The 24,137-nt window shown below is 37.7% G+C and overlaps 1 protein-coding gene across 2 annotated transcripts in view; it reads right to left on the bottom strand.

Moving 5' to 3' along the window:
* The window catches only part of GCLM (glutamate-cysteine ligase, modifier subunit), a 30,332-nt gene that overhangs the window by 4,308 nt on the left and 1,887 nt on the right, over positions 1–24,137 (bottom strand). The window contains exons 2-6 of one of the 2 annotated variants that reach the window (XM_006830948.1): positions 18,052–18,117; positions 16,534–16,618; positions 11,750–11,809; positions 9,311–9,513; positions 7,758–7,872 (exon numbers count right to left, since the gene is read on the bottom strand). In XM_006830948.1, the coding sequence (XP_006831011.1) occupies positions 7,758–7,872; positions 9,311–9,513; positions 11,750–11,809; positions 16,534–16,618; positions 18,052–18,117 (529 nt within the window). The remainder of the gene's footprint in view (positions 1–7,757; positions 7,873–9,310; positions 9,514–11,749; positions 11,810–16,533; positions 16,619–18,051; positions 18,118–24,137) is intronic. The other variant, XM_006830949.1, reaches the window with a different exon arrangement.

Raw genomic sequence — 24,137 nt, 5'->3', positions numbered from 1 at the left:
ATATAATTAAATATTGTGTGAAAACATCAATTTAATAATTCCCCAAATACTATACGTTTCTTTATTTCTGGTCAATAAATTTATGGTTCCTATATTTTGCTAAAAAGAATAATGCTATGATGAAAATCCTTAAGATGCATATTTGGATATGGAATTATAGGGACAAAGTTCATTGTTAAAGTTTGATACACAGTAGTACACTGCAAGTTGCTTTGCAGAATAGTACTTTGCACTTCTACCAGTAGTTAATAATGTTACCCTATCTTTTAGTTTGCATTTCTCTGATGAAATCAGTAGTTCTCACTCCATGTGTCTATTCCCAAGCGTTGTCTGTTACTTCCCACTTCACTCCCTTCATTCCACCCTCACTGACCTGGCTGTATCCTGATGGCCTCCAGCACACTCAGGCTTCTATGCCTTTCAAAGGACTGCTCCCTCCTCCCAGGTACGTCATGGCTCACTTCCTTTCACCTTTTGGGTCTCTATGCGTGCTCTTTTTGCAGAAAGGCCTCCCTGACTGCCCGTATCAATCAGTAACTGTTCATTGGGCACTCTCTTCTTCTTCAACTATTCTATACTAACACATCAAATTTAACATATATTTTGTTGTCTGTCTCTTCCTGTTAACAATTCCATGAGGGTTGGCATTTGTCTGATTTGGAAAGATTACACTGTAATCAGAACCAACCATACACAGAGAAGAATTAAGTAACCACCTAGACAGTAGGATTTGAGAGTGTTGAAAGAGTCTGTTTGTTGGGAGTAAGCACCATGGGCCACCACTCATCTGTCAATCTGTCGTACTGTGGTGGCTTATGGTGCTGCTGTGATTCTGGAAGCTATGCCATGAGTGTTTAGATACCAGCAGGGTCACCCATGGTGGACAGGTTTCAGCTGAGCTTCCAGATGAAGACAGACTAGGAAGAAGGAGAGATGGACTACTTCCAATATTAAGTCACTGGAAACCTTATGAATAACAGTGGAACACTGTCAGCACCAGATTATTGAATAATTGAAACATGATGAAGAGCACCAGAAAACTGTCAGATATACTGCTGAAAGATGAGCTCATCAGGTTGGAAGACACACAAAATGTGACTGGGGAAGAGCTGCCTCCTCAGAGTAGAGCTGACTGTGATGATGTGAATGGAGTACAGCCCTTGGGACCTTCATTTGCTGATGGGGCACAACTCAAATTGAAGAGAAACAGCCTTAAACATCCATTAATAATTGGAATATGGAATGTACTAAGTATGAATCTAGGGAAATTTGAAATTGTATAAAATGAGTGGAACACATAAACATCAATATTCTAGGCATCAGTGAGCTAAAATAGACTGGCAATGGCCATTCTGAATCTGACAATTACATGGTTTACTATTCCGGAATGACAAATTGAAGAGGAATGACATCACAGTCATCATCAAAAAGAACATTTCAAGATCTGTCAAGAAGTACAACGCTGTCTGTGATAGGATAATATGCATACACCTATAAGAAAGACTAGTCAATACAACTATTATTCAAATTTACGCACCAACCACTAAAGCCAGTGATGATAAAATTGAAGAATTCTTTCAACTTTTTCAGTCTGAAATGGATAAAAAATAGAATCAAGACGTACTGATAATTACTGGTGACTGGAATACAAAGGTTGGAAACAAAGAAGATTTAGTAGTTGGAAAATATGGCCTAGGTGCTAAAACAATGCTGGAGAGCTCAGGATGGAATTTTGCAAGATCAATGACTTTTATATTACAAATACTTTTTAAGAAACATACAAGATGACTATACACATTGACCTTACCAGATGGAATACACAGAAATCAAACTGACTTCATCTGTGGAAAGAGACAGTAAAAAAGCTCCATATCATCAGCCAAAACAAGGTCAGGGGCAGACTGTTGAACAGACCATCAATTGTTCATATGCTAATTCAGGTTGAAACTGAAGAAAATGAAAAAGTCCATGAGAGCCAAAATATGACCTTGAATATATCCTACCCGAATTTAGAGATTATCCAGAAGAGTTGTGGGATGACATCAAGAACATCACTCAGGAATAAAGCAAAAGGTCATTAAGAAGACAAGAAAGAAAGAAAAGACCAAAATAGATGTCAAAAGACACTCTGAAACTTGCTCTCCAGCCTGAAGACTTGAGGAAGAAGTGAGGTGTACAAGAGCAGAACAGAAAATTTCAAAGGTCAGCTCAAGAAGACAAAGTCAAATATTATGTGCAAAGACCTGGAGTTAGAAAACCAAAAGGGAAGAACTCACTCTGCATTTCTGAAGTTGAGTGAACTAAAGAAAAAATCCAAACCTCAACTTGTGGCATTGAAGAATTCTATGGGCAAAATATTAAATAATGCAGACAGCATCGAAAGAAGATGGAAGGAATACTCAGAGTCACTGTACCAAAAAGAAATGGTCAATGCTAAACCATTTCAAGAGTTAGCATATGATCAAGAAACAATGATCCTGAAGGAAGAAGTCCAAGGTGCATTGAAGGCATTGGCAATGACAAGGCACTGGGAATAGATGAATAAATTGAAATCTTTCAACAAACTAATATGGCACTTGAGGCACTCACTCATTTATGCCAAGAAATTTGGAATACAACTACCTGGCCAACTGACTGGAAGAGATCCATATTTGTGTCCATTATAAAGAGAGGTGGCCCAATGAAAGGTGGAAACCATCAGACAATGTCACTGACAGCCCATGGGAGTGAAGTTTTACTAAAAGAGAATAAGCAAAGAATACCAAAAAGATGTTTACCTGTACTTTACTGACTACGCGAAGGGTTTTGATTGTGTGGATCATGACAACCTATGGACAACACTGTGAAGTATGAGTGTTCCGGAACACTTAATTGTGCTCATGAGGAACCTGTATATTGACCAAGAGGCAGTTGTTTTAACAGAACAAGGGAACACTGAATGGTTTAAAATTAGGGATGTTGTGCGGCAGGGTTGTTTGTATTCTTTCACCATACTTAACTTGATCTGTATGCTGAGCAAATAACCCGAGAAGCTGGATTATATGAAGAAAAACATGCTGTCAGGATTGGAAGAAGTCTCATTAACAACCTGCGATATACAGATGATACAACCTTGCTTGCTGAAAGTGAAGAGGACTTAAAAGACTTACTGGTGAAGATCAAAGACCATAGCCTTTGGTATGGGTTGCATTTCAATGTAAAGCTAACAAAAATCCTCATCAGTGGAGCAATAAATAACATCATGATAAATTAAGAAAAGATTGAAGTTGTCAAAGACTTCATTTTGCTCGGATCAACCATCAACACTCAGGGGAACAACAGTTAAGAAGACAAACTATGTATTGCCTTAGGCAAATCTGCTAAGACCTCTTTAAAGTGCCGAAGAGCAAAGATGTCAGTTTTAGGACTAAAGTATTATGCTATTTTCTATAACCTCATATGCATGTGACAGTTGGACAGTGAGTAAGGAAGACCACAGAATTCATGCATTTGAGTTATGGTGTTGGAGGAGAAATTATTAAAAGTACCATGGACTATCAAAAGAACAAATGTGTGTCGGAAGTACAGTCACGAGTGCTCCGTGGAGGCCAGGATGACCAGACTTGTCTCTCATACTTCAGACATATTGTCAGGAGGGACCAGTCACTGGATAAGCATATCATGTTTGGTGAGGTGGAGGGTCAGAGAGAAAGAGGAATACTCCCAATGAGATGGATTGGCCAAGTGGCAGCAGCAATGGGCTCAGGTGTAGCAACGGCTGTGAGGTTGGCCCAGGACTTGGCAGTGTTTCATTCTGTTGTGCATAATGTCACTAAGAATTGGTACCAACTGGATGGCACCTAACAAGAACAACAGAGGGGCCACCAGGAGTCCTGGTGGCACAGTGGCTGAAGTGCTCAACTACTAACCGAAAAAGTTGATGTTTTTAACCTACCAGCTGTTCATGGGAGAAAGATGTAGCAGTCTGCTTCCCTAAAGGTTTATAATCTTGAAACTCTATGAGACAGTTCTACTCTTACAGGGCTGTTCATTGTCAGATGAAATATAGTTTGGGTTGTAAAGGGCCCTCCTACCCCAGATGACCTGCTGTGATACCTGACTAGCATTAACAGTAAACTCTCAGTAAGTGTTAGCTAGTACCATGTGCCAGGTACTTTGCTGAGTACATTCCATGTAGTAATTCATTTATTCCACAGGCTAACCCTATGTGATAGATGGTACTCTTGTTCCCTGTTATAGAGGAAACAAGGCAGACAGGTTAGGCTACACAGCTAGTAAATGATAGTTTCATAATATATGCAAAATTTCCTTGGCAAAGTAACATTACTATGGATTTGTTTACCAGACTGTCTAATAGAGAAGCAGAGACTGAGGGAATGAGGCATAATACAGATTAGATTTAGTGGGCGTAGGGGAAGGGGGAAGGCAAATGAAAAAGGGAAGTTTACCTACTTCTAAGGAGCTCTGGTAGCGTAGTGGTTATGAATCAGGCTGCGAACCTTAGGGACATCAGTACGAAACTACCAGCTGTTCCGCGGGAGAAAGATGAGGCTTTCTGCTCCCATAAAGATTTACAGCCTCAGAAACCCTGTACAGGGTCGCTATGAGTCGGAATAGACTCCACGGCACACAGCCACTACCAACACCCTGAATATAGTTAAACTGTCACTACCACTTCTAGGATGAAGAGTAATGGAAAACAAACCCTTCTGAGGAATAAGGGTAATTTTACAACAGGGGTATGCCTCCAGAGATTTATAAACAAAATTCTATGCTTAAGTGTTTTACAACTCAAGTGCTTAAGAAATCTGACACAAGTCAGGGAACTATTTTATTCATTAACTTTACTAGTAACTCAGCTATTTTAACTCTTTAACACACCAACATCTTTTAAGAGAACAAATTCACTAAGGATCAAAGTGTCTGAAGACTTGCCAATGGTACACTGAAGGTCAGTCTATACATTCTAAGGGAAGGCTTTAGGAAAAATAATTAAATCTCTTTCTTCATATACATATGAAACACATTTTGCCAAAACAATGATTTATTGGTAGATAATCTAAATTTTTGAGTCCTGGTGTGGCGCTGTGGGTTAATGCACTGGACTGCAAGGTCAGTTTGAACCACAAGTTCATCGGTTCAAGCTCACCAGCTGCTCCTTGGAAACCCTATACTGGGTTGTTGTGGGTTGGAACCGACTTGAAGGCACTTAACAACAATAACAGCAATCTAAATTCCAGCATTTAGGTTCATGGAAATAAAATATTAGACACCTTAGTCTTTTTCTACTTCCTTTCCTCTGGAAAAAGGATCAAACTTTTGCATGTGGAGCATAAGGGAATACTGTTATTCACAGTCACTGCTATAAATGCCCCCCCACCCCCAAATTAACCAAATACATGACATATTATCTACCAACCAATGGAAAGTAAACATTTAAATGGTTTCTGTTTCGGAAAAACCAATTATTACAATTCTGCTAGATTCTCACTAAAATGACTTTTAAGAATCTGTTTATTTACTTGGAAAAGTTCTTTTGGTGGTAGGGGAACAAATGTCACCATCTCCTAGTCTAGTCATGAAATGAAAAAAGGTAAGAAAATAATAAAGCTTTCAGATTGAAATCCTGTAACACTAACTTGTCAAAAGAGAAGGGCAGTACAGGAGAGCGGCAAAAGATCCCCAATTCAGTCAGAAACCTAGGTCAAATTCATACTCTGCCACCCTCTGCCAGTGGATGATTTTGGCTGGTTTTGTAAACTTGGAGGCTCTAATGCCTCATCAACACAATACTTAGTGTCAGCTGCTGTGGGGCATTTGCATGATGCCCAACATTCAAAGAACAGTTCTCTTTCTCCTAGTATTACAATACATGAAAAAATGAGAAGCAATCAGATTGCTAAATAAATGGCATGAACTCTTGATAGACTATCCATCTTGATAGGTTTAGAAATTAACAAATTAAATCAGAACAATCAATCTCATGTGATTATCTTTTTAGACATGGAAGTAAACGCTGAATGTTTTTTCTCCCAGAATCATCTGTGAAATATGACAGCGGCTCCTTGGTAACCCTATGAGTCAGAACCAACTCAAAGGCACTAAATAACATTTATTATACTAGACTCTGGTGTAGTGCTGCAGGATAATGCAAGGTTGGTGGTTCAAACTCACCAGTCCCTCCTCGGAAATCCTACAAAAGCTTGCTATGACCCACCCCCCTTTCCATACAGAGTAGACAGGGATGGGAAAATTGGACATTGGCTACCCAAAATGGGGGGGGGGGCTACAAAGGCAAGAAGTGACTGGCTTTCAAGAGGGAGTCTAGATCCAGAGGGCATGGAGAAAGGTAGACTCTCCTCTTAGTAGTGTGCAATCTGTCTGGGCAGGGCTGATGAAAGGAGATGCGGATAGGTCTCTTATGATACAATAGTGAATAACTGTTATACTGATTGTGAGGATTGGAAATGTAAAGGTAGACGTTTTGTAGTAAACAGGAGGGGAGTGATTGAAAAAACAAAACAAAAAAACCCCCCAACATCAACATATTAAATATCATGGAGATTTTAAACTTTCATAAGACATTCTTCACATAACTGTAACATAGGTTCTATGAAACATTTATCTTTGTATGTTAAACATTCTCTTCCTAGTCCCCTCACTTAGCTGCTTCTTGGAAACCCTATACAGGGTTGCTGAGTCAGAGCTGACTAGACGGCACTTAACAACAACATCATCATCCTAAGTTCAGAGTATACATGGCTTAAAATTTCCAGAGTCCTGGTGTGGTGCGGTAGGATAAACACTGGACCGCTAACCTCAAAGTTACCAGTTCAAACCCACTAGCCTCTTTCCTTGGAAATCCTACACAGGTTGCTATGAGTCGGAACTGACTCTGCTGCACTTAATAACAATAACAATACTAAGTTCCAAATAAAATTTTATCTGCTTCTTTTTCTAGTTATTTTCTTTAGTTAAGGAGCCCTGGTATTGCAATGGTTAAGGTACTTGGCTGCTAACCAGAAGGTCAGCAATTCAAACTTATTTGTCACACAGTGGCATAAAGACTTGGCAGGCTGTTTCTGTAAAGATTATAGTCTTGGAAAGTCTATGGGATAGTCGAGTCAGTTACAACTCATAGTGACCCTGCATAGGGTTTCCGAGCAGTGGCTATTTGGAATGCCTTAAAAGATCTCCTCTGTGTGGTTAGTACCGTTAGTCTCCAGCTCAGGATGGGGTCCTGTTCTAATGACCGATCCATGGTAAGTCAGTTCACAAGCTGAGTACCTTTCCATTTTTGGGTACGTTTTTATTATCATTTCCTTTTATTATAAGTATCTTTGTTTTCTGGGGTTGGAAACATTAATCTGAGAATGATAACATCAACAAATTATGTGCTGTTAACACTTACTATGCAGCACATTTTACTATTTATAAGATGCGTGCACACACACACACACACGTATACACGATAGATGGTGGTAAGTGTGGTTCATCCTAACTTGAATATGTAGTAAGTCAGGAACTATCTGTATCTATTCACCTCAACAGACTGGATGCTCAGCAAAATTTCCTTTCACTTTTTCCCTCATTATATAAAGGCAAAAATAAGGGCATATATGTTTGAACTTATAGGAATAGTTCTAGCCAAAACCACTTAATATTTATCATTGTACACAATTAAATATTAAATTATAACAAGTAACTTTCTGTCAGACAAAAGGATCAATCACAATAAATGAAAACATCAGTTTTACCTTTTGGATCATTATGAGTCAAGAGCTGTATGTCAAATTGTTTAGCAAATGCAGTCAAATCAGGTGGCATCACACAGCAGGAAGCAAGATTAACTTGGTTACTATTTGGCTTTACCTAGAAGTAAAAATAAAATCATGATTTATCCCTACAGAGGGAGATAATTGATATAACAAGAGAAAGCAATATGGGGGTGGTAAAAATATTTTGTTGCATAGCACTGTGAATGTATTCAATGGTACTGAATTGTATACTCTAAAATGGTTACGTTTATATTATATGAATTTCACCTGAGGAAAAAAGCAATAAAAGGACTCAATTTTAGAACTTAAGAAAAAATCACATCTATACAGTTTAAAGTTTATGAAACACTTTTACATGAATATATTTATTAATGTGTGCTTTTCTAGCACATGTTAGTGGTAATAGAGAAAGAAAGAAAGAAAACAAAAACACTCTACCCTGGGGAAAAATCCAATTTAGTACTACATTGTTTAAAAAGTGTCCCACTGGAAATAATGTGTCGATCTAATACTTGCCTTGGAAAACAAAGTTGCTTCTAAATGTGATGGCTCCAGTTACAGAGGAAATATCTACTTCAGTACTTTAAGTACATTAAGATGAAACTATTATAAAATATGGTGTTATTTTGGCACATTTATAAGAAGAGAAGAATTAAATAACTTCCCATAGCTGTACTGGAAAACTCATAAGTATGTTCCAAACCGTCCAAGTCTCTCCAGTATTCTGGCCACACTATGGCTTATCACCAAGTCAAAGGAGAAGGGGGAACACTTTCTAGAATCTTCCTGTTCATAAGAAATTCTGAAAGCTCAGAAAAGGAGAAGGTTGGGGATAAAGTAAAAGGAGTAAAGAAAAACGTAGAAAGTAAAGGTGTAATACTGGCAACCATATCCCCTGATAATTCTATAGGCTATTATACCAGAGGGTAGGTATAATTAACACATTCCACCTATTCCACATCAGCTTGTATGAACTCAGTCTTGAGTCTTTAAGTTACAGTCGGGAAAGTATTTATGTATGATATTCCCTTAGGAAATTAGGGCTAGGGCCTAGTAATATCTAAAGAAAGTGGTAATTTGTCATCAGTTGAAGTAAAATTAAAATGAAGGAGTCCTGGTGTTGTGCTATAGGATAAGCACTTGACTGACAACCACAAGGTTGGAGGTTTAAACCCACCAGCTGCTCCTCAGAAACCCTATACAGGGTCACTACGAGTTAGAACTGACTTGATGGCACTTAGCAACAACAAAGAGGACTGAAGGACAGTCTCAATTCACTTGAATATGAATGCTTAACACACGTTTTCTAGTGTGTTTGGCCACTCATTGTAAATGGGATTAATTACACATATATTTTTTAAAGCACAAAACAAAAACAAAACCTAATACTTCAGGTAAAGTCAATTTCCAAAGTCCAACAACATTTGGAATAGTCAACCCACAGTGACTGTTTACTCTGTGCATGCTGCTCACAGAAAAACTGTAGAGGCAAGCTCTTTTCCCAGAATTCTCAGGATCTGGCTGCCCTTTACCTGTGCCCACTGGTACAGCTGCTCCAACTGTGTTTTGTCTAGATCAGAGGTACCGATAGCTACAATCTTTTTGCTCTGAACTAAGTTTTCTAATTCTTCCCAGTAAGGCTGCAAATGCTCCAAGGAAAGATTAACGCCATCTTCAATAGGAGGTGAAGCAATGATCACAGAATCCAGGTGTGCAACTCCAAGGACTGAACAAGCTGATGGGAAAGAAAATGCAAAAAGGATAAAAGTTCATGACACAATAACAACAAGTGTCTGTGGTCCTCCAATTATCCCATCAAATGTCCCCAAAGCATCCTCCTGCATTTTGTCCACTGGTTTTCTATACAACAGATTGTTTCATTCAGTTTTACAATTTTACCCTCAGTTACAACATTTCCATTGTTTAAAAATGTGTATGTACCCATTCATCTACTTGCTCTGTGCAGTAGACAAGTAGGGTTCTTTGACCTGTTTCTTCCTGGGGAACCACAGCTATGAGAGTCTTCTCTATCTAGGGGGAAATTCGGCCTACCACCTACCTGTAATGTGCTATACTTCTTACATTCCTTGTATCAAAATATGATCCTAATTTTAAATAGTATGACTAAAGCCTTAAGAAAATTGGCTTAAAAACAGAAGAAATTAGGCTAGAACTTTATTTTAAAGGTGAAATGGGATCATTTTCATTTTTTTCTATTAATTTTTTTTTTCCTTTTTCTCCAGGATTTTGGGGCAGCTTCCTTATCTTCAAAAATTTTCTTCACCAGTTCTATTTGCTCACCAGTATCTCATATAAATGAACACAAGAACTCTGACCTACAATTCTAAATGGTAGTCACCACAAAGAAAAAGTTGAGAATCTAAAAAGATGAAATTTAGGGACTTAATCTATATTTGTGAGGGAGCTCTGGTAGCGTAGTGGTTACGAATCAGGCTGCTATCCTCATGGTCAGTAGTTTGAAACTACCAGCTGTTCTGCGGGAGAAAGATGAGGCTTTCTGCTCCCCTAAAGATTTACAGCCTCGGAAACCCTGTACAGGGTTGCTATGAGTTGGAACTGACCACGGCACATTAACAACAACAACAACAACAATCTATATTTGTAGTTGTTAATTGCCACTGAGTCAGTTCTGACTCATAGAAACCCTGCATAGGGTTTGTGAGGAGCAGCTAGTGGGTTTGAACTGCTGACCTTGTGGTTTTCAGTCCAGTGCTTATCTGACAACACCACACCAGGAGTCTATATTTATATTTATAGAGGTATATTTCTTAACTGCTATAAAAAAATCAAGAGCTTATTTTAAATGATTATCAATCACTCCAGTTAGATTCAGAAACTGATTATTTAACTTTGTGTGTGTGTGTGTGTGTGTGTGTGTGTGTAGTTTGTTGTTGCTGAGTGCTGTGGAGTCACATCTGACTCACAGCAGCTCTCGATAGGGTCTTCAAGGAGCAGCAGGTGAATTTGAACCACTGACCTTGCAGTTTAAATGACCTTTTGATTCAGTGCTTTATTCTATAGTGCCACACCAGGACTCCACACAAATACTGTATGTTAAAAATTTTTTTTGAATTGCTATAATATCATAAGAACATAACTAGCTGCTAAAAACAAACATAAAATGCTTCATTTTCTTGGTAGGGTGCAGTTCATCTACAGCACTAAAGAGGAAGGTTAGGAGTATGACTGTGGAGTGCGGGCACCACTAAACACATACCTAACAGTTATATGCTACACTTTGTACACGTTTCTTGTATCAAAATAGGATCCTACATAATTTAAATATAATTTGATAAAAGCTTTAAGAAAATAAGACTTTAAAAAAAGAAATTTGGCTAGAACTTAAAAGGTGAAATGGGATCATTTTCATTTTTTCGATTAATTTTTCCCCTATAATTAACATCTTTCATTGATGTGGTAATATTTGATACAAACGATTAACCAATGTTGATACATTGGCTAAAGGACAAAGTTTACATTAGAGTTCACTCTGTGTTGTACAGTTACATAGGTTTTGGCAAATGTATGTTGTATATCCACTATTAGGGCATCATACAGATTCTCGGCCTTAAAAATGTCTCTGCTCTACTTATTTGTCTTTCATCCTCTTCTTGAGTGTCTGGCATCTGTCAGTCTTTTCACTGTCTTTGCAGTTTTGCTCATTGTCTTTTTTATCTGGTCACAAGTTATAACTAACACACCTATAATAACTTAAGAGTCCACTACTCAAGAGCCTAGGAGCCCTGGTGTTACAGTGATTAACTGGTTAAGTGGTTAAGCACTCAACTGCCAACCAAAGAGGTTTGAACGCCTTGGCAGTTTGCTCCCATAAAGATCTCAATCTGTGAGACAGTTCTGTTCTGCCCTATAGGGCTGCTGAGTTGCAATCCACTTGATGAGAATGGATAGAGTAGGTAGAGTACTAAGAAAAAAGTTAAATATTGGCTTACCCATGTCAATTGCATTTCTAGTTGATGATGAAGAGTTTGATCCTACAATGAACAGTTTAGCTGGATAACAAAGAAAACAAAACTGATTACTGAGTCTACATAGGAACACATTTAATTACCAAGTATATGCATGAATATGGCTAAAATACTAAGATGACAAACAATCCTGAATGAACTATATTTAGTTTTCCCTTAATTGATAATTTATCTTTAATTAAATGGTCAGCAAATGAATGAACAGGCTAATAGAACATTTGAAATACACAAATCTTTTTAACAAGAGAAAGAGAAAAAATTACTGCATATATCATAGAGAAGCATTACACAAAGAACATAATCCTCACAGTCAGCAAGCTTAGAGCCAGATAGGCCTGTCTCTGAATTTTAGATCTGCTTTCTTTTTGTGGTGCAACTGTTTTGTCTGCTTGTTTTTAAAGAAATGAATTTGTCTTTATTATTTTAAACAACCAAACAAAAAAACTTTAGGTATATCTAAAATGCTGTATAACACTCTCCTTACTCTTATAATTTAAAAAGGCCTATGAAAACCAGATAAACTATTGGAGAAGACACAAATATTAACATTTTAAAATCCTAACATTTATTTTTTAACTTGTGTTTCCACTTAAAAATTCACATTGTATTTTGTGACACTGATTGCAATTCCCACTTCCTTCCTATGTTTACAGTTTCCATTTGTCCTTCTTTCTTATCATTTCCTGACTTCTGAGCTTGTCCCTGGGCAAATGTTGCCGTTTGATTTTGTATAGTTGGCTATTTTTCCTTCTTATTCAAATAGTTTCAGATTGTTTTATTTTGTGATATAAAAGTTTATTTCCAATGTTAGTTGCCAACAAGCACCTGTTTGTCAAAACAGAAAAGCAGATATTAATTTTCCATTAATTAAGGGGATCAGCTACATACATGAAGAACAAATTACTTGACATGCAAATTTTATGAAATTAATTTTTAGTGGAACAGAATATATACTTTATCCAATAAATTAAAACATGTAAAAATTCAATTCAATTTATATTTTGAAGAAAATTGAAAAATAAGAACGAATAAGCCCACCTTCCTAATAAAATCATTTTCATTTTTATTTATTGCCTTCCAATTCATATAATCTATAAGGCAAGGTATAAAATTTTTTCTACTTTTGATTTAATTTTATGTAATAACTTTAAAAAATAGATTTCTATGTAGCATTTAGTTCTTTTAATATTTTATTATAATACTAATGTACTCACTATAGAAATCACCCAAGCAATTGTTGAAGTTTTGTGTATTCTATGTTTTTAAGGAATATATTTACATAACTCATTTTTAAAGTTTGGACATTACTCTTATAATTTTGATAGGATATACCTTAAGTGATTTTCTGCTAATTGAACATTTAGGTTAGCTCTGGGTTTGTTGTTGTTGTTATCATACGATGCAATTTATCTTGGTAACTTTTTGTTCAATTTTATGTCAAATCATTTTCCAAGGATAAATTATCAAGAACACGATTATAAATCAAAAGATAGGATCACTTTTGTGAATCTTGTTCACTTTTATTTACTATTCTACTTCATAAAAAAATTTGCTTCAGTTTCCCAGGCCACTAACAGTTAAGAATGCTCTTCTAACAATATTGTTGTTGTTAAGTGCCATTAAGTCGATTCCAACCCATAGTGACCCTGTATAAGGGTGAGCAGCTGGTGAGCTTGAACTGCCAACCTTGCAGTTCAAACAGCTTTGCAGTCTGGCACATTAACCCACAGTACCACACCAGGTATATATAGAGTGCTATTATTAAAATATTTGCCAATTTAGTGGGTACAATATATACCTGTTCTGGACATTAACTGGCATTTAACTGGACCCATTAAATCCCCAGGTTACGTACACACAACTAGTACTTGCCGTTTACATAAATTTGCCCTCACTTTAGAACTAAACCAATCTCTATTCCCAACAAATTCTTTATCACAATCACCCTCCTTCACTTGCTGAACCTGTAACTTTCAAATCGCTGAAAGGGAATCGAGCCTTTTTATGCATTGAAGGCTAAATACGAATTGTATGCAGCTATTCTATTTTACCTACAAATCTGGCTTACGGACATTTTGGAATGGATCGCATTCATAACCCAGGAACCGCCTGTAGCTGTCTAGATTTACTATTGAGGCTTTATATACTTATTTACACATTTACTTGATATAAACTCACTGTTCTAATATGAACTCAACAAATAGGAAGTAAGAGAGCAAGAAAATTAAAATTCAGAAAGGAGAATAGAGAGAAACAGGGCTAAAGAAATACTTGAAAAAAAATTATAATTATGAATTGAGTGCTGGTTTACATGGGATAACATCAGTTTTGCACTCATCGTTTCATTGGGATGATTACAATCTCCTCCATTCATCATCATTCAAATGTATTTGCTTCTATTCATGTGTTTTGTTTTGTTTTATTTTGGGGAGGAGGGATATATACAAAAACACTCAGGAATATATAATCATTTAAACAACCAAAGAGCACATTCTGCAAGCCTGTCTCCTGGCCGCCAGCACACAGCCTTTCTCTTTCCATGAGTCTGGAGTCCTTAGTTGTTTTATCTTTCCATGTCTTCATCTCTGCCTCTATCTGTGGTGTCGTTGCTCTAAGTGCCTGGCATGTAACATATGTGATAAAATTTCTCTGAATGACATTTCTTAAACTTGTCTCTTACATGCTATTGATAATCTTCCTAAAACATTGTTCTCCTCATACCATGACCATATTTAAAAACCATCCAAACACCTGTGTCAGATGACCAGGCCACCACTTTGGGTACAACAGTGTTGTTGTTAAGTGCTGTCAAGCTGGTTCCAACTCATAGTGATCCTATATAGGGTTTCTGAGGAGTGGTTGGTAAGCTTGAACCACTGACCTTACGGACTTCTCAGTCCAGCACATTAACCCTCTTTCCCAATGGTTATTTTTCTAGACATGAATTAGTGTTATCTGAAATGGCCTTCTCTCTCTGAAAGATGAAGTATTTTTAGATATGTAGAGTGATGACAGCTTTCAGATAAAGAGAATTTTGATGCTTATCAAAAAATACTAAGGTCTACTAGAACTAAGAGATCTTAGAAGGTAAACCGCAATCAACAACAGAATGTTGTTTTTTGGGCTTTGGAGTGAAGCAAACCGGCATTCCTGGTTCAACCACTTAGTAGCGACCTATATAACAACTTTTAACTTCTTTAGTGTTATCTGTGTAATCTCTGCAGGATTGTTTTGAAAATGATATGAGAAAATAAAATCATAAAGTTCCTAGTACCTGGCACAAATCAAGACTTAAAAAAAAAATAGTAGTGTAGTGGCTATATAAGACAAGCACAGACTGTAAACCACGGGGTTGGTGGTTCAAGCCCACCAGCTGTGGGAAGATAAGGATTTCTGCTCCTGCAAGGGTTAACAGCCTATGAGGTGGAACCGACCTGACCTCTCTTAACAACATACTTGTTCACAGTAACAATAAAATAGTAACAACTACAATCAGAACACCACAGTAGTGATACTAACAACCATCACCACCACCTTCTGTGCCTTTCTCTGCCTGCAGCATTTTGTCCAACTTACAATGAAGTCTGTGAAACAGATGCATCCCCATTTTATAAATGAAGAAACAAGTTCAGAGAGGTCATATAACCTGTTAGCCCAAGATTATGTCAGCTAGTAATCTGCATACTCGGGCTAGTCAGTCTAACTGCAGAGTTCACGTTGTTTTAATGACTACATAGCACTGAGGCAAGACAGTGCATCTTTTCATTTTTGTGTTTCTTCAATCTAACAAAGTTTCTGGACTGGAGCAGTCAGCAATACATTTCTGTAACAGTTAACATTTTTTTTCACTTTTCTCCATGCAATTTATACCCAGCCTTCTTTCTACCTTTGCATGTGACCTCAGTCATTGGTTATCAATATCTTGAAGAAGTGCTTGTGCTTGCTTTGGGTGGACACTACTCTTAAGCCTTCCATCTATCCTTTCCATTTTCTTTACTTTAGTCTTTCTGTTACTCTAAGGAAGACTGTAGAAGAATTGATGCTTTTGAGTTACAGTGTTGGAGGAGAATATTGAAAGTGCCATGGGCTGCCAAAAGAACCAATAGATCCATTTTGGAAGAAGTGCAGCCAGAGTGCTCCTCGGAGGCCAGGATGGCCAAACTTCGTCTTTCATACTTCAGACATATTGTCAGGAGGGACCAGTCACTGGAGAAGGATATTATGTTTGGTAAGGTGGAGGGTCAAAGAAAAAGAGGAAGACCCCCAGTGAGATGGATTGGCAAAATGGCAGCATCAATGGGCTCAAGCATGGCAACCATGTGAGGCTGGCCAAGGACCGGGCAAGTGTTTCGTTCTGCTGTGCATAAGGTTGCTATGAGTCGGTATGGATTCGATGGCACCGAACAACAACAACAAAAGTCTGACAACAAAAATGCTGTAAGGGATCACAAGTTGCAGTTCTATTCTGATTCCACTGCGAATCATAAGGTCTGCAATTCAAACCCACCAGCTGCTCCTTGGAAACCCTACACAGGGTCGCTGAGTTGGAACCAAATTGATGGTACTTAACAACTCCCTCTGAGAGTTGACATTGAAATTAAGTGTCAAAAGGAATATTTCTATTTCCTGCCCTTAGTGACTACGCAACTTGTTACTAGATGTGGAGAAAGGCTTATTCCCCTGTCTACCCAAACTTCATGGTATCACTTCCACTGCATACAAAATGAACTGTAAAGGCTGGACTTTACCAGAAACTTTCATTTCTTCTCTTTCATCGGGATTTATCTTTTCTAGTGCATGTGATACAGTGCATTCTAAGACATCTGGAAACTCCTGTAATAAACACATGATATTTAAAATAAGTACAAAATTCAATGTTTCTGATTAACTATATTTTTCTATCATGAATAAAGCTCTTCACTTTAGAGGCACGGAGCCCATAAGATAACAGAGGTCTTCACCTGAGGTGTAGCTGGGCTTCACCAAATTTGTAAAGCCCTGAAATAAAGGTAAAGTGCTGTGTGTGTGTCCATTTTCTGGAAAATAGTGATTTGTTTTAGTCAGGTACTCAAAAGGATAGAGGATCAAAATAAGAAAAATAACAACAAAAAACAGTGGGGCATATAAGGAGCTAGATATAAGGAGCAAGAACCATTATCATGTAGATAATTTTACTTAGAAAAGAAACCAATGAAAACTAATATTATTATCTTGGGTAATGACATGTGAGAAACTTTCTACATTAAATACAAATCATTTTAGACAAATAAATAAATAATTTTTTGGAGCATAATAAAAAAAAACAAACATGAAGGTCATTCTAAAATATTTAATGGAGAGTTCACGAGGGTCATAATAAAATGGTGGCACATTGAGTCAGAAACCTATTAACTCATGTTTGCAAGATTAGAACAAAGTAAACACTGAAGCCTTTCCCATGACTCTTAAGGCATATTTAGCATATTTACAAGTCATGCATAGTCATGCATAGAGTACATACTAATTTCAGAGAAACAGAGATTGGCAAGATACATCAATGTCTGCCTAGTAGCTCTAGTTAAAAGTTAGCAGTATGTCCAGGGGAATAAGTGTTTCTAACATGTCTTCTTCCGTACTTTTAAAGTGGTTTGCAGGCTGGTGATTTGTATGTTGACATTTATGATGACAGCCACATACTAACATTTAAAGACACAGAGTTCTCCAATCTTTCATCGTACACTGCCATTTAAAATACAATTTCTAATGATTGTTACTATTGAGTGATAGTCTACCAAAACAGTCTACCAACCAAAATGTTCTAATAGATCAAAGATAAACTAGTACAAAGCACTGGTGGTGAGGACAGTGTGACGGGAATTAAGCAGAGAGAGAATCTTAGAAGCATTGACCCTAGAGAACCCAGCCTTTCTATTGTCTGCTTGAGCCAATTTGGTCAGATTGCCATCTCCTCACATCAGTCACAGGCAGTTTTATGACAATTTGACTTCCCTGCCCAAACTGAAAGAAGCCCTGGTAGCACAATGGGTAAGCAGTGGGCTGTTAACTGCAAGGTCAGCAGTTCAAACCCACCAGCTGCTCTGTGGAAGAAAGAGGAGGTTGTCTGCTTTCCTAAAGATTCACAGTCTGGGACACCCTCAGGAGCAGTTCTACTCTGTCCTATAGCATCGCTATCCGTGGGTTTGGGTAGTGGCTCAACACTGAGAAAATGAATTTTCTGTGCACTTCTCTTTTGACCTATATAATTTCTGCATTTGAATTTCACTTACTCTGACCAATTCTGGGCTGATTTGGGAACTCCACTCATTCAAGGTCTTTTGGATACAATCTCGAAGCTGCAAAAGGAATGAATTTTAAAATTGTTAAATTCTTTACACTTTTGTAGTTTCTACATTAAGAATTTATTCATTTGATAAGTAGGAAAAACAATATATTCATAGAAAATACTATACAAACCCAAAATTTAATCCTATGATGCTTTTGTTTCCTTCAATATAAAGTCAAACTTGTTTATTTTCAGTTCTGACATTCTTATAGTAGCCTAATTATTTTTTAAGTGTTTCTGTACTAATGAAAATTTTAAGTAAATAAACTATGAGGTACAAAAACATTCACAAAGACAAAACATTTTTGAAGATTTTTAGTTTTCTAAAAATAAAGTATATAGTATGATACTTTCCTAGAACTTTGAGCTGACAAGGTTTGTAACTAATTCTGTATCAACTATATAAGGTGAATACTATTTTCTTGATGGGGAGAGTGAGACACATAACTTTTAATAATTTTTTAAGGATATAGAGTTTATAAACAGAGGAACTTAGATTTGGACTGAGGGAGATGGACTTGCATTTGTATTAACCAATATACTATATTCCTCCAAGACAAATGATTTAATAATTGAAGCCAGAAGAGTTCCGACATCAGATTCACCTTGGAGTTTATTAAAAATTCAGACTCTTAAGCTCCATCCTGTATCTGAACCACTCACTAAGGGCAGCCAGAATTTGCATTTTAGCAAGCAGCCCAAGTGATAGCTGTGTACCCTGAAGTCTGAGACGCACAGGTCTTATAACCTAGAGAAGTCAATTGGATAATGTAGTCCATATGTCATTTCCTAACCCTTATGTATACCTCAAACCTGTCTTTACTGTTTTCTTGTCTAAATAAATGATTTTTTAAATACTAACAATTCAAAACTACCAGCTGTTCCACGGGAGAAAGATGAGGATTTCTGCTCCCGTACAGATTTATAGGCTCGGAAACACTATGCAGGGTCGCTATGAGTTGGAACTGACTCCACAGTACATAACAACAACAATATAGTAAGCTGTAAAATAAAGTATGCATTAACCTTCTTCTCTCTTATTAGTAGTGTATTTAATAGTGGTCCAAAGTAAGACATGGAGTCCCAGTGTGGTGCTGTAGGATTAGCACTAGACCACAAGGTTAGTTTGAACTGCAAAGCTGGCAGTTCAAACTCACCAGCCGCTCTACAGAAACCTAATAAAGGATCACTATGGGTCAGAACTGACTCGACGGCACTTAACAACAACAACAAAGACATTCATATAATGATCCAACACATATACATAGCTATATAAAACGAAACAAAATTTTCACAAAATGGTATGTACATTCACTACCTGGAGGGTTCAAAAATTCCATTATTTTTTTCATTCCACATTTCTATGAACAATTTGAAGCCCCTTGTAAATGTCAGCCACTCTAAATGGTTTCTATTCTACCAATGATTTAAAAAATATGCTGCTGTTCCATGACTCACTAAACTGATTCATGACTACCAATGGGCCAACACTTGTTGTTGTTGTTGTTGTTGTTGTCAGGTGCCATCGAGTCGGAACCGACTCATAGCGACCCCATGCACAGCAGAACGAAACAATGTTCGATCCTGGGCCAACCTCACTACCGCTGCCACACCTGAGTCCATCAATGATGCCACCTGGCTGAACCATCTCGTTGGGGGTCTTCCTCTTTTTCTCCAACCCTCCACCCTACCCAGCATGACATCCTTCTCCAGCGATTGTTTCTTCCAGACAATATGTCCAAAGTAGGAGAGACGAAGCTTAGCCATCCTGGCCTCCAAGGAGCACTCTGGCTGCACTTCTTCCAAAACAGATCTATTGGTTCTTTTGGCAGTCCATGGCACTTTCAGTATTCTCCTCCAACACCACAACTCAAAGGCATCAATTCTTCTACGATCCTCCTTATTCACTGTCCAGCTTTCGCATCCATATAAGGCTATTGAAAACACAATGGCCTGGGTCAGGCGCACCCTAGTCCTCAAGCTGACATCTCTGCTCTTCAAAACTTTAAAAAGTTCCTGTGCAGCAGATTTGCCCAGTGCAATACGTCGTCTGATCTCTTGACTGCTACTTCCGTGAGTGTTGATAGTTGATCCAAGAAGAATGAAGTCCTTGACAACTTCAATCTTTTCTCCATTGATAAGAATGTTGTTTATTGGTCCAGTGGTGAGGATTTTTGTTTTCTTGACATTGAGATGTAATCCATACCAAAGGCTGTGTTCTTTAATCTTCATAAGTAAATGTTTCAAGTCCTCTTCACTTTCAGCATCAAGGTTGTATCATCTGCATATCGCAGGTTGTTAATGAGTCTTCCTCCAATCCTGATGCCACGTTTTTCTTCATAGAATCCAGCCTCTCGTATTATTTGCTCAGCATACAGGTTGAATAAGTATGGTGAAAGAATACAACCCTGTCTCACACCTTTCCCAATTTTAAAACATTCAGTGTTCCCATGTTCTGTTCAAACAACTGCTTCTTGGTCTAGGTACAGATTTCTTAGAAGTACAATTAAGTGTTCTGGAATACTCATACTTCTCAATGTTGTCCATAGCTTGTCATGATCCACACAATCGAAAGCCTTTGCGTAGTCAATAAAGCACAGGTAAACATCCTTCTGATATTCTCTGCTTTCAGCCAAGATCCATCGGACATCAGCAATGATATCTCTCGTTCCTCGGCCTCTTCTGAATCCAGCTTGAACCTCTGGAAGTTCTCTGTCAATGTATGATTGTAGCCGTTTCTGTATTACCTTGAGCAAAACTTTGCTCGCTTGAGATATCAAAGAGATTGTCCGATGATTTCCGCATTCCGTTGGGTCACCTCTCTTTGGAATGGGCACAAACATTGATCTCTTCCAATCAGTCGGCCAGACAGTTGTTTTCTGGAAAACAACTGTCTGGGCCAACACTAGCAGTTTGAAATCACGCTCTTGTAAATAACCAAGGCACAGTGCTTTACATTCTGTGGGCAATCAGTAAAAAAAGAAATTAGTAACTAGAAGACAGCCTCTGATTTTGCCAAAGCACTTCCCTAATTGCAACAACTATCAGGAGCTCACTAAGTAAACTGTGATTACTTTTGATAAAAATTTATATGAGCACTTTTTTGTTTTCACCTTAGTATAGAAAATTACAAGAGACAATTGGTTTATTAATTTAAGATATACAGAGTCATATAGTCTAAGATTTATGATTAACAATAATTTATGTGCTACCCACAATACTCCACTTGAGCTTAAGTGACAAGCACTGAGATCTTTAAGGAAAATGTATTTATAATCAAATAAGCCAGTAAATAAAAATGTTTTCATAGTCATTACTGACAAAATTCTAAAGTCAGTATTCTTTTAAAATTAATATAAGGTGAGGCAACAAGATCAACTAGCAGTTAATTCTATCAGGAGTGCTTTGGCTTAAACTGTGAGAGAATTCTAAGAGATTTCCCTCTGGAAGGATGGAATGTTTGTATACTAAGACTTTCCTGATGAATTAATTCTCAGTTCGGTAAGTGAAGTATAATTTCAGAGTACTTATTCTTTCCTTGAAACCATTTCTTTAATTTTGGATTCTACAAAATGTCAGGGCAAGGCAAAGAATAGTCAAATGTTACAATTATATGATAAATCCACTGACTAGTCATACATCACAAAAGGAACCCTGGTGGCGCAATCACTAAGTGATTGGTTGTTAACCTACTAGTTATTGGTTCGAACCCACCAATAACCAGTTGCTCTTTGGGAAAAACATGAGGTACTCTGCTCCCATAATTATTTAAAACACTATGGGCCAGTTCTACTCTGTCTTGTAGGGTATCTATGAGTCAAAATCATCTCAACAGTGGGTTTGGTTTTTATACACAGCAAACGTAATGCTTTTTACATGTTATCTCTATTGATTAAACATTAACTTGTAATTTTTATTCTCTGCTCTCTTCATTCTCATCATACACTGATAATAATATCAATCACTGGAGATAAGTATGCCAATATAGTATAAATCATTAGATTTGAAGTGGTAGAAAAATCTTAAAAATAGCACATGATTCAACTGATCAAATTCCCTTACAACAAAAAATGGAGCAAGACAAAACATATATGATGTCATAAAATTCTAGTGGAAAAAAAAAAAAATCTGGGCATAATTCATAGGATCAAAAAACATTACAAGAGACTTTTTGGAAAAGTGAATCCACTTTCTCAATAATGAGCGATTACCCCAGGCAATGTTAATGGTTAACGTGCTCTGAAAGGTCACAAGTGGGAGTCCATCCTAAGGTGCCTTGGAAGAAAATCTTGTTCCTTAAAACAAACAAACAAAAAAAACGGCCATGGAAAATTATTTGGCACACAGTTCTACTATGACACACATGAGGTTAACATGAGTCAGAATCAACTTGATGGGCACTGATTCGCTCTTGGTTTATTACTGCTTAATATCACTGGAGTCCTGGTGTGGCGCTGTGGGTTAATGCGCTGGACTTCAAAGTTGGTGTGAACTGCCAGTTCAGCAGTTCAAGCTCATCAGCCACTCCTTTCTTTCAAGTTTTCCATTCCTTTAGTTTGGTCCCTTATATGTAAAACCCCAAATAAAACACTGTAAACCAGAACTGGATCTTTGAACAATGTTTTTTTCAAACTGTGGCATGTGACTCAGTGCATTAAGAAATCATATTACAAAACCTAAAGCAAAATAGGAAAAACGAATACACTGTAAGTGCCGTAAAGTCAGTTCCGACTCACAGCAAGCAACCTTGTACAGGGTTTCCAAGGAGTGGCAGGTGAGCTTGAACTGCTGACTTCATGGCTCAAACTGAACTTGCAGTCCAGCGCACTAAACCACAGTGTCAATTTATGTGTGTGTGTGCGCATTAACCCAGAGCGCCAATTTATGTGTGTGTGTGTGACACTTGTGCTTCATATTACATTACATTTACTTTGGAGTTAAAAAAAAAAAAAAAAGCAACAAAAATAAATTTTGAATGCCACTAGTGTAGAGTGTGTTGTAGAGAGATAAGACAGAAAAATTCATTCTAGTGGCATTGTAGGATAAGTGCTATACTACTAATTCAAAGTTGGCAGTTCGAACCCACCAGTTGCTCCTTGGAAGAAAGATGGAGGTTTCTGCTCCCAAAGATTTGTTGTTGTTGTTGTCAAGTGCCGTTGAGTCGATTCCGACCCATAGCGACCCTGTCTAGGGTTTCCAAGGAGTAGCTGGTGAGCTTGAACCACCAACCTTGCATTTCAAACGGCTTTGCAGTCTGGCACATTAATCCACAGCGCCACACCAGAAGCCTCAGAAATCCTATACAGGGGACACTATGAGTGGGAAATGACTCCCTGGCAGTGAATTTGTTTGGAGTTTTTATTACCAAAATAAGGAACCACTGGTAGAAATTAATGTTCTGAGTACAGTAATATTTATCTTTGGGGGAAAATAGTCAAAATGGGTGGTTACAAAAGAAAACAAAATATACAAACTGAGCTGACAGAGAATAACGTATGGATTGCAATTGCTACTAAACGAGAGGTGACTCCCAACACCACACACAGGTTCAGCACAGACTCAGGGAAGCCAGGTCCTGCTGCATAGTTTATCACCAACATCTTCTATGAAAGAGAAGAAACTGCCTAGGAAAGAACTGTTCACATTATACTCTGAAATAGTTTTGTTTTTGTTCTTAAGTGTTGTCAAGTGACTCACAGTCACCCTGTGCCGGGTTTAAACTGCTGACCCTGTGATTAGAAGTCTAGTGCTGACCCTACAGCGCCACACCAAGTTTACTGTTTCTTATCATCAAGATTTGATCTTTCTAGACTCAAAATGTGATAGTTGTTGTTGTTAAGTGCCATGGAGTTGGTTCCAACTCATAGTGACCCTGCACAGGGTTTCCGAGGCTGTAAATCTTTACGGGAGCAGAAAGCCTCATCTTTCTCCCGCAGAACCGCTGGTAGTTTTTGAACTGCTGACCTTGCGGTTCACAGCCCGATTCGTAACCACTACGCTACAAGAGCTCCTTCAAAATGTGATTGGGGG

Source organism: Chrysochloris asiatica, unplaced genomic scaffold (genome assembly GCF_000296735.1).
Source record: "Chrysochloris asiatica unplaced genomic scaffold, ChrAsi1.0 scaffold00002, whole genome shotgun sequence".
NCBI classification, from domain to species: domain Eukaryota; kingdom Metazoa; phylum Chordata; class Mammalia; order Afrosoricida; family Chrysochloridae; genus Chrysochloris; species Chrysochloris asiatica.
Note: the sequence above shows the minus strand (reverse complement) of the source record. Positions and strands in the feature narration are given on the sequence as shown.